General features: G+C 46.8%; 1 protein-coding gene across 1 annotated transcript in view; it reads left to right on the forward strand.

The window, feature by feature from the left end:
- Positions 1–3779: 3779 nt before the first annotated feature.
- Positions 3780–12116, forward strand: part of LOC119445334 (urease accessory protein UreD-like) — a 93832-nt gene continuing 85495 nt past the window's right edge. Inside the window, 1 exon segment of the mRNA XM_037709643.2 lies at positions 3780–3922. Within this exon segment, the coding sequence (XP_037565571.2) occupies positions 3918–3922 (5 nt within the window). The 5' untranslated portion in view covers positions 3780–3917.

A 12116-nucleotide genomic window follows, 5' to 3' on the forward strand; every position in this document is an offset into this window, starting at 1 on the left:
GCAGCACACCTGCTTACTTAATCAGCTCATGTTTACTACAATTCATATTGCTACCAAACCCACTCACCTTACTTCGTATGACATTGCTGTGTTGCTATCGCATTCATTGCTTCGCCCTTAGGGCGAAACTGTGACATTTTTTTTAAATATTGGCTGTCAAGTTATGGGTGCGGAGCTTACACGGGTGCGATGCTTACACGGATTCACAGGGTAAGAATCTTCCTTCGTGTAATTGTCTTCTACTCCGCTATCACTAATACTGCTTCGCCTTCCCGGCCAAACTGCACTCTATTTAATTTTTTTAGTACTTTGAGTCCGAGTATAAGCGCTGCTGCGCACGACTTCTAGACTTCTATTTATTCTCATTTTGAGTGAATCCAGCTTGGCATCATTTCGGTTACTGAGTGAATTCTATATACAATTAAGGTGTTTCAGCGAACAGTTTCCAAAAATTTTTAAGGTGGCCTGTGGCAGATAGTACAATTCTGGTTCATGAGCTCGTCTACTCGAAGAGGCGGGCATTACTTGTACAAAAAAATGAAATGAATAATCGACTAATTAACAAAATTAACCAATTAGGTTTTTAGCTAATTACCTTACGGCCCATGTTGCAATTTACAAATTCTAGCCGTGGAGTGCGGATCCACTTTGAACTAATTCTCAGGCAAACACCAGTGTCGAGATATTAATTCTCTAACTTTGCGGAGAAATACATTGGTGTACGTGCCAGTCACTTTCTCAACAAAACGTCGTTTTATGCATCAAAGGACAAAAATTTGAAAAGAACAAATTATGGGATTTTACGTGCCAAACCCACGATCTGATTATGAGGCACGCCGTAGTGGAGGACTCTGGAATAATTTAGACCACCTGGGGTTCTTTAAGGTGCACCTAAATCTAAGTATACGGGTGTTCTAGCATTTCGCCCCATCGAAATGCAGCCGCCGTGGCCGTGATTTGATCCCGCCACCTCATGCTTAGCAGTCCAACACCATAGCCACTAAACAACCACGGCGGGTAAGCGCAAAAGTAACTGGAACGCCAATGCATTTCTCCACAATGTTCGGAAATTATCTCGAAACTGGTGCCATCCTGAGAATTAGTTCCTAGAGCATCCGCCTTGCGAATTCCACGGCTAGAATTTGTAAATTGCAACATGGGCCATAAGTTACTATGTTAAAAACGTAATTGGTGATTTTTTTAATTAGTCGATTATACATTTCAATTTTTTGTGCAAGTAATGTCCACCTCTTCGAGTAGACCAGCTCATGAACTAGAATTGTGCTATCTGCCACGGCAACCTTTAAAATTTTTTTGAAAGTGTTTGCTGAAAGACGCCGTATTTATGGCCTCTGCATGCAAGAAGCGATGTTTCCATCCCTAACGCGTGAAAGTTGTAAATAATTAGAAGAGCTTTTTTTTCTTTTATTTTGTCGGCAGTCGTTAGCATTGCCTACTGGAAAGAGAATCAATATTGAGACACATATCACTCACGTGCTTTTCACACGCCGTTGATAGAAGAGTCTACCGAAGGGGTCACTGAAGTCTGCAGGTTTTTTTCAGGGTCAAAAAAGCACGCAAAGTAATTTGAAGTGAGGTGAACATACATCAACATATTCGTTTTCTAGGTATAGGCTATCCATTTAGTTGGATACCTCCTTCTCTTTAAAAAATATAATAAACTTTGTCCTTTGTATATATTTAAATATATTGTGTCTGTGCGTGGTGTTCTCAGGGGAAATTAAAAAAAAATGTTAAAGTGAGGAAACACGGATGAGGTAGCCGCTGATGGTGCTTCTAATGCGCTTGTCCTCCTATTGTCAGAATTTGCCGAAATAAAGCGAAAGTATAAATTAAAAGCCGTGCACGTCCGCGCGAACAATGGTGCCGTAAGCTTTTAGCCACAACAAAAGTGAAAATGTGGAGGCACCGCAAGGGAATCCTTAAGTTATGTGGGTAACAGAACTCCAGTAATGACATTTCAGGGGGGGGGGGGGGAAGGGCTCAGCCCCCCCCCCCCCCCCGGGGAAATTCCGGAGGGGCTCGAGCCCCAGAGCCCCACCCCCTCGTAGTCGGCGCCTATGACCTGAGCAAGGTCGGGAGCGTCCAGAACGAACGTCAGCGTCGGGGCAAGTCGTGAACGTTCTGATCGAAGTGCAGGAACTCGTGCAATGCCTACCCAGGAACGTTCCCGACGACGCGGCGATCGACGTACACATCAAGCGAAAACAAGCCCGTACAAACGTCTCCTCTCTTCTCAATACATTCTCTCACTCTAACTTTTATTGGGTTGTGTTGCCAAGTGAAACGAAACGGAAACTCGATACGCACCCCCCCGCGATGCTTTCGCATCCCACCATGGTTGCCCGTGATGATGTGATTTTTAACGAAACTCGCGCAATGACGTATTGGTGCAAGAGAATTTTTACTGTAATGGACAGCTCTAGGATATTATAATAATTACAATAAACACCTCAGTAGTATAATTTCGCGAGGAATATGCTTTCAATTTGGCACACCTTTCTCAAAATTTGGGGCTCCTAAAGCGCTTTTTCTGGCCAAAATTGCCTATAACGACAACTATATATTAAAGGCAACTCTTTCTAGGTTCAGTAGGCAAAGTTGTCAAGTTATGACTCTGTCAAATGACTTTTTTTTTCCATCTTCTCGGAAAACCATTTTTCACGTACTTGAGCAAACTTTAGAAGCACATCACCTGACAACGCAATTTTTTTTTTGTCATCAAAAGTACTCTGCTGGGAATTATCTTTGGGCAAGGTAGTAAATAGCTTTCATTCTTTATTTGAGGTGGCCAAGCAACACGTCTGTACATTTGGTGTGGGGTGACCTAGCTACGATAAATGAATGCACGCCATTCACTAAAGGTCTGTAGCGAAAACCCTCTGGAGCCCACGCGACGAAGCCAGCAGGTCGGTTCTTGCCAGTCCTCCTAAGAAAGATCTCCCGGGTGTATTGCGCCTATACAGGGTGTTTCACTTAACTTGGGCCAAACTTTGAAATTATGCTAATCCTACGTAGCTGGACCGAACAAAGGTAATGTTTTGCCGTCGCTTGGCGATACGCAGATTATTTTTTGCATTCCGCCTAGTTAGAAAATTAGTCCTAATTAATTAATCAACTTCTTGGTGATTACAATTAGGTGTAAACTGTCAATGAGAAAATTGTAGAGCAACATGAAACAGCCGTACACTCGGCCGCGCAACGCTTGAAACAGCGAGGCTGGGCGATCGTATACCAGCATTTTCCGGAAGTGCGCGCGAACTTTTCATCTTATTACTCATGATGATGATAATTTCTTTTCACGCGTCTCGGAATTACGGCCGTCACTACGAGTTGCATAGCGCAGCTCGCAATGCCGACAACGCGTTCCAGCAGACCGTCTCCGTGAATGCGTCTTTCTCTCCGTCTCTCTATATATTGTGATATATACTATGTTATATGATAGATATACTATGCGTGAAAAAAGGGTCAGTCGCAGTACAAACGACGCACATTCGACGCCGTTGGAGGCCGAATTCAGCACAAGCATCTCGCCTCCTACGTCACTGTTCAATTTACGCTCCCGCCTCGCCGTGCTGACAACCGCCGAGGGAACGTTCGGAAAGCGCGAGATGCTTGCCCGATCTCCCCCTGGAACCATTGTGCCTGAGCCCTCCGCCGGATTTTCGGCACTCCGAGCTGTCCAGGCGGCGGTTGGGCTTCGCTCGAGCTTGCCACCCGAGTTTACAAGAGCGCGGGAGTGCACCGCGCGCATAAAAGGGCTCTCTGTCGAGAGGCTATTGCAACTCTTATCTGCGCTTACGGACGCGCCTCGCCTGGCAGCCGCTATCAGCCTTTGACCGCGCGTCACCGGGAGCAGAGATTCTCGAAGCAAGCGCCCAGTGCAACCAACCTCCATGCTGTGAGTAGACATGCCTCGCACCGGTCCGTTCGACTCAATCGCGCCGCGCCGGGTGGTTTCGAAACTCCCGTGAGCCATTAGTCGGCATTTTCATCGAAAGTCGCAGCGGGAAAATTTCCGTACGATCCGTAGCCGGTGGAAAACTCGTTGCAGAGTGGAGCATTATGTGGTGAAAAAGAATAGGACATCCGCAGTTTAACATTACATTGATAAGCGTGGCAGGTGATGAGCTCTGTGGACAACGCAGCACAAGCATGCCAGATGCGGTGCTGTCATGGACGGCAGTATTGAGAGTTCGAGAGAACAGTGACAAGTGCCCTTCGAAAAGTGCGCAAGACAATGACCTCTTCAGATTCTCCCTCTCAGCGATCCAAGTCCACACTTTCATCTCCTGTCTTTGCGATTGCAAGGAAACTATTATCTTTGAAGCACAAAGAAAGGAGTGCGCACAGAACGGTTTTGTTCGACGAGCCTCCATTGAATTTATGAGCTGCCCCTGACTACGGAAATACAAGCTTTGTATATAATGAGGAGAAACACGAAAATGCACAGACGCGCGCGCGTGCGCGTGCGTAAAAGAGGAACAATTGAATTAAATTTTGGGCTTTTACGAGCCAAAACATCACATGAATATGAGGCACACTTTAGTGGGGGACTCCAAATTAAATTCGGCCAAGTGGGGTTCTTTAGCGTGTCACAATGCACGGTATACACGGGCCTTTTTGCATTTCGCCCCCATCTTAATGCGGCCGCCGTGGCCGAGATTTTAACCCGCGACTTCGGGCATAGCAGTACAACGCCAAAGTCAATACGCCACCACGGCGGGAGAGTAGGAGCGATGAGACACGGTGCTTTGGGAACGTACAGCCAGCATATAGGAACATCTAGGTGAAAGTATACGGGGTAAAAGCGCGAAGATATTAGCAGGCGCTTTCCAAGGATCACTTTTTTTCGTGCAATGTTCTTTGTATCCCGCGCATCTACGGTCGTAAGACGGACTATGACATTCACTGCACAGTAAGGACAGCTATAAAATCTGTTTTACGTGGTCACACTATCAGGAGCAGCTGAATGTTTCGAGCAACTTGTAAAAGCAAAATGAAAGTAATTTCTGTTTGGAAGCCTTAACTGCATTAAGCGCCCACGGGACCCCATATAGAGGGAAATATTTCCGCGATGACTTAATGAAGTAAATTTGGAACGCGTGTATAAGCTCCTGGAGAAGTGTTAACGAAAAGATAAAATACAATATCCAAAAGAGGACGCCCATCGCATACACTGAAATGAAATAGAATGTAAATTCTGACGTTCCAAGATCTATATATACGGGCGGCTTGATCGCATTGCATTGTTTTTTATGTTTTACTTGGTGAGTGCATTATAGTCTTACGTTTTATTTTAATGTAGCTTTTGAGGTGGAAGAGAGAGCAAAAAAGACCGCATATCGACGAAGTGAAAGATGATGAGTGGGCGAAGCACCGGGGGATCATTCGGGTAACCGTGTAGCCCCCGTACATTGCCCACTCGAACATGCAAATGAGTGACACTTGTGTTGCCAGTATGATATACAGTATACAGAATGTTGTTTTATTAGCAGTATATGGTATTGAGGTGCGGAGTTCGTTTTGCCTTCATTAAGACTGCCTTGTGATAAGTGCAGCAGCACGGCGACGCCGGCAAGCGGACCCAGAGGCGGCGAGAGCGCGGGAAGCGTCGGCAAGACGCCGGAAGCGTTCTCCGGAAGCTGTAGCTTCGCGTACTTATACTATCATATACTACACACACACACACACACACACACACACACACACACATATATATATATATATATATATATATATATATATATATATATATATATATAGGCTATATAAGGGCTATATAAGCGCTGTATATGCTGTACATATGTACCGTATATTATATATATATATATATATATATATATATATATATATATATATATATAACTGCACACTGTACGCTGTATATACTGCACACTGTACATGTGTGCAGTATATACAGCGCTTATATAGCTGGGTGGATGGATGGATGGATGAGGCTGAACCCTTTAAATCGGGCGGTGGCATGCGCCACCTAGACATGACTATGAACATATTTTGTACTTAGTGGTGGGTGAAATTTCACCCCTGCCTTGATTTTATCCACCAATCAGATAACCTCTGTTTGGTTATTTCTACCCGCTTAAAGTGTATTTTGCCTTCACTGTCCCTAAACCCCAATGCTTTGAAAAAGTCAGCCCCGTTGCTTTGCACTGTATGAGGTGTTCAGCCGTTTGCTCTTCTTCTCCACACGCACAGCACAACCTGTCTATACCTTGGTACTTGACTCGGTACATCTTAGTCCGCAATACTCCCGTCATGGCTTCAAACAACAAAGAGCTTTCCATTGAATTATTATAGATATTTTCTTTGGCAATTTCTTGCTTGAAAGTTCTGTATTTTCCCAGTGCTGATTTAGTCTGCATCCCTGTTTTTCACAGACCCCTCTCTGTTTCCTTAACCTTTTTCTTAACCGCTGTTTCCTGGTCTGCACCCCTCCTGCAGTCCAAATATTTGATTGACAGTTTTCTGGTCAGCTTCCTGCATTTTGTATCAACATTCCTCATGTACAAGTAACTGAAAACTCTCCTTGCCCACCGCTTTTCTGCCATTTCTCTCAATCGCTCCTCAAATTCTATCTTGCTGCTGGCTTCCCTGCCCTCGAATGACGTCCATCCCATGTCGCCCTGTACCCCCTGATTTGGTGTATTTCCGTGTGCTCTCAGAGCCAGTCTACTTACCCCTCGCTGCTTAACTTCTAACCTTGCTCGAACCTCTCATCTCATGCACAGGACCGCATTGCCGAAAGTCAAACTAGGGACCATCACCCCTTTCCAAATCCCTCTCACCACTTCGTACCTATTGTAAATCCACAGTGCCCTATTTTTCATCACAGCTGCATTTCTGCTACATTTAGCCGTTACATATTTTTCATGTTCCGTTAGGTACACAGCCCCATTGTTTATCCACACTCCAAGATGTTTGTACTTATCCACCACCTCCAGCGTAACCTCCTGTATCCTATGCTCGCTGCCCTGATTATCATTAAAAGTCATGACTGCCGATTTTTCTTTACTAAACTTCAAACCTAAGCTATCTATCTCCCTCTTTACCACAGATGTCCATTAATCTCTGCAAGTCTTCCTTGCTGTCAGCCATAAGTACAATGTCATCCGCATACATCAGTCCTGGTAATGACTGTTTAATCCATTCTCCTTGCTTGAAAAAGGAAAGTTGAAGCCAAGTCCGCTCCTCTCTAATTTTTTCTCTAATCCTTGTAAATACAGCATGAACAACAGAGGTGACAGAGGGCACCCCTGCCTACGCCCCTGCTGTATCTCTATAGGCCCAGATACCTTGTTTTCCCATTTTATAAGCACCTTGTTACTTTTATAGATATCTTTTAAAATATTTCTTACTCTATCTTCCACATCTAGAGCGCCCAGTATGTCCCACAAATCCTTTTGGATTACGCTGTCATAGGCTCCCTTGATATCCAGAAATGCAAGCCATAGGGGCCTGTGCTCCTTTTCTGCTATTTCAATACACTGTGTCAATGAGAACAGATTATCTTGTAACCTTATTTGTTTCCGGAACCCATTTTGTAGTTCCCCCAGCACCTCCTCGCTCTCCACCCATGCCTGCAGTCTGTCTTTTATAATCTTCATCACCACCCTGTAAACCACTGACGTCACTGTTATGGGATGGTAGTTGTTTATGTCGGCTTTGTCCCCCTTTCCATTATATATCATGCTCATCCTGCTCAGTCTCCACCCGTCGGGGGCTTTACCGTCCATTATCATTTTGCTCACTGCCTCTCTTAATGCTTTCTTAGATTTTGGGCCCAATGTCTTTATCAACATAATTGGGATGCCATCAGGACCTGTCGACGTGCTACTAGGAACCCTCTTCTCTGCCCTTTCCCACTCGCTTTGTGCCAGTGGAGCCACTGCACTAACTAGTCTATCCTCACCTGATTGAGGACATGCTATGTTTCGTTCTTTAAATTTTTCTTGTGCCCTTGTGCACCGCAGCGCCGCTAGCGGTCTCCATGCAAACCAGAGCTACGGACAACGGACGACGAGGGACAAGGCTCAGCCTTAAGGTGCTTCGCCCCTAAAGAACTCTCATTGGCCGTATGTTGTATGTGAGAGTCACGGTGGTGCGAGTGAAAGCGCGAGCGAGGGCGAGGGACGCGCGTTTTCACGGGGAGCGAACGCACGGCGGAGAGCAAACGCGACTTCCCAGTGGAAGGAGAGTGGTGGGCGAGGAGGGCATTGAGGCACTCTAGACTGTGCGTACCAAATCTGTGCCTAGACTGTGCGTACCAAGACTGTACCAAATCTTGACTGGGAGCTTACCACTGTCGTTGAAAAGAAAAGTGTACAATCATTGCATTCTACCGGTGCTAACATATGGGGCAGAAACTTGGAGGTTAACAAAGAAGCTCGAGAACAAGTTAAGGACCGCACAAAGAGCGATGGAACGAAAAATCTTAGGACTAACGTTAAGAGACAGGAAGAAAGCGGTGTGGATCAGAGAACAAACGGGGATAGCCGATATTCTAGTTGACATTAAGCGGAAGAAATGGAGCTGGGCAGGCCATGTAATGCGTAGGATGGATAACCGGTGGACCATTAGGGTTACAGAATGGATACCAAGAGACGGGAAGCGCAGTCAGTAGCGCACCCAGGATCTCTGCCAGGGGGGGGGGGGGGGGGGTTGACAGTTTGCCAATACCCTCCAAACAGCACTAATTTCAATTTCTTCACGGGAAATTCTCAAAAAATGCGCTTTTTGCGGGTGTGCAGACGATTGTGCGTCCTACATCTTAGTTGCAGTACTCAAATGCGCAAGGAAAGAAAAAGGGCTTAAACAAAAGGGGGGGGGGGGGTTAGGTCGGCCTCAGGGGGGGGTTACAACCCCCAAATCCCCCCCCCCCCCGTCGGTACGCCACTGAGCGCAGTCAACGTCGGCAGAAAACCAAATGGATCATGAAGTTAGGAAATTTGCAGGCGCAAGTTGGAATGCGCTAGCGCAAGACAGGGATAATTGGAGATCGCAGGGAGAGGCCTTCGTCTTGCAGTGGACATAAAATATATGATGATGATGATGATGATGATGATGATGATACTGTGCGTGTGCGTGCCCAGTCTCTCACTGCGGCGCATGCGCGCAGCCGTGCCGGCCTCTGCCGCCGACTCTCTCTGGGCTCTCGTCCACCTCTCCCCTAACAGTGTGGACAACGGCGTTTAGCCGTTCGTCACGTAGCCAGCGTTTTGACAGCGGTTGTGTGCGGTCACACAAACAGCGCGCACAACTGTTGTCGATGGCGGCGGTGTTTTGCCCGCGTTCGTACCGAACGCGCGCGGCGTTGGTGACGTGCTTATGAAGGACATGCCAACCTTTGCCGTACACCCTATGGCGGTGTATACCGTAGCGACCATAAGGCCATGGTCCCTGTGGTCACTAAATAAATTTTAAAGTGCCGAACCATATATATATATATATATCTCATTCTTTAATAGTTCAAATAACCAATTATAGCATCAGATCATAATAGTCATAATTGGAAATACATAATTCCCCCCAAAGTACAGCTTCGCTCGTCTTCCATCTCCACCCCAGTGGAAGGGCTGACAGTTCTTTATTAAAAATTGCGGTAAATTTGTGAAATTGATAAAATTGTTGAAAATAAAAATGTCGACAACAAAACTGTCACATTTACAATCTGGTATTTCAGCAAACCAAAAATGAACTCACAATATTGTAAAATGCAATAATATTACATCTAACGGCGACAAAATTCACGTACCATACATCTCTATGAAATATATCATTATTATGTGAGTAGGATTTTAGCAAAACTTTCGCAAACATTGTAACAAATTCACGGAAGTTGTAGCTTCATCAAATTTGTCTGCTTTAGATTCTCTAACAGATGCAGTTTAACGAACAACGATATCTGTTTTTGGAGAAGAATTACACATTTTTAAGCATAAGGCTTTCTTAGTGGCACGAGCACCGAGTTACACAAGATCTTGTTTATTGCGGACCAACTTCCTGTTAGCGACCGACTTCCGGTTTGGCACAGAGGTGGGACGAAATTAAAAATAAATAAAAGAATAGAAACAGGTACATATTGATGGTTCTACTTATGGTTGATGATATTTATTTATTTTATTTACAAAATACTGCAGGCCCATGCGGGCCCAAGCAGGAGGGGTAATATTATTAAAGTGACTATACCTTGGCGCTGCGTCGCTTCAACGCGAAAGACGTGGCGAGAACACAGCGCTCACGGAGCTCTCAGCACACGCCGCACTCTGCCTGTTTCGCAGATCGCTTTCAAGATATGGACCCTGCGCGCGTGTCTCTCTTCAACGCTAAGTGAACGGCGAAAACACAGCGTGCCAAGCTATCAGCAGTCGGCACTCTGTCGGCATCGCACATCGCTTTCAAGATACGGCCCGCGGCGCCAGACATATATTCGTCGCCGGATCATGGTTCATAATTGTTCGACACGGGTGGATAATGCGCTAAAGAGCGATATCGGCTTATAATGATCGGAACGTCATCAGCGCACCTGGCGCCGCCACTTGCAGTAGAACCAACCAACAAGAGGAGGAGGAATAAACGTTTAATTTCGAAATGGTATCCCGGGTGGGATACTCTAGGTGGGAGGTCCCCTCATTCCAGGAACCCTCTGGCCTTAACTACCTCCTTGGCCCTGGCGACGAGGCAGTCGTTGTTCCAGGTCCTCGGAGACGAGCTTGACCTCCCACGTTTCGATGAGGTCTTCGCTTTCTTGTCTGGCGTTACAGTCTTTCGGTGAGGGCGATGCGTCTATGTTTAGGTGCCATGGGCACTCAAGGATCAGGTGCGCCAAGGTGTCCGGTACGCCGCGAATTGGACAGAGATATCCTTGCAGTGTCGGGTAGATTCTATGCATGAGTATGCCGTGGATGTAAGTGTTACTTTGTAGTCTTCTGAATGTGGTGCTTTCTTCTTTGTTTAATCTTGGGTGAGGTGCTGGGTACACCCTGCGTTCCAGCCTGTGATGTTGAAGTACCGCTGAGTAGGTGATGGGTACTGTCTCTGCCCCTGCTGACGCTGGCCGGGCGTCTCGAGAGTAGGAAGGGTTGGCCCGGCAGGGCATGATCGCGGGCCGCGGCGTGTGCCGCTTCATTCCCCTCCAGCCCATCGTGCCCAGGAAACCATGTCACGCAGGTGTACGGGATCGGAGTGCTTCGGCGCTTCAACATCTTAGGAGTTAATCGGCATTCGAGGGTTTTCAGTCTGTCGGCAATGCAGCGTCACCTCTGGCGGCGGCTCTTCTGACAGTTTCTGAAGTTTCTGACAGCTGCTTGAGAGTGGGAAAAGACGACAGCTGCTTCCATGCACGTTGCAGTCGCTAGGGCGATCGCCACCTCTTCCGCAGTCTCAGGGTTTTGTGCCCGGGCTGTGGCAGATGCTATCTCTCTGCCCTGGGAATCTACTACGCTCAGGGCGTAAGCGTTTATTTGCGGGTATCTGGCTGCGTCGGGTGTATCTGGCGTCCGGATCTCGCCTGTGTCTTCGCCGTAGCGTATCCACTCTGGCTTGTCTTCTTTCCTTATGGTACGTGGGGTGCATGTTGCGTGGGATTGGTGCTATGCACAGGGGTTCACGGATGTTCGTCGGAATTCTTTTTTTTTTCGGTCCGTGGCGGCTATAAAGGTTTCGCCGTAGCTTAGCCGTTGGAGCACTGATCTTCCTGTGGGCGTGAGCTTGAGTCGTTCTAATTGACTGGCTTTGTGAGCTTCAGCTAGCTCTTGCCAGGTGTTGTGTACGCCCATGTTGAGAAGTCTCGTGGTCGATGCCGTGGATGGGAGCCCCACGGTGATTTTAATGGCTTTGCGTATTGGAATGTTAAGTTTTTCTACCTCTGCATTCCTCAGCGCGAGGTAGGGCGTGCCGTAGGTTATTCGACTGGTGAGGAGTGCCTGCATCACGCGCAGCATGTCTTGTTCTTTAAGGCCACTTCTATGGCTTGCAACTCTCCTGACGAGATGCGTGAGCTGTGACATCGTTCGCTGTAGTCGCGGGAGGGTGGCCGCCCCGGAACCGCCTTTGTGAATGTGTAGCCCTAGAAC

Source organism: Dermacentor silvarum, chromosome 3, assembly GCF_013339745.2.
Source record: "Dermacentor silvarum isolate Dsil-2018 chromosome 3, BIME_Dsil_1.4, whole genome shotgun sequence".
Taxonomy (NCBI): domain Eukaryota; kingdom Metazoa; phylum Arthropoda; class Arachnida; order Ixodida; family Ixodidae; genus Dermacentor; species Dermacentor silvarum.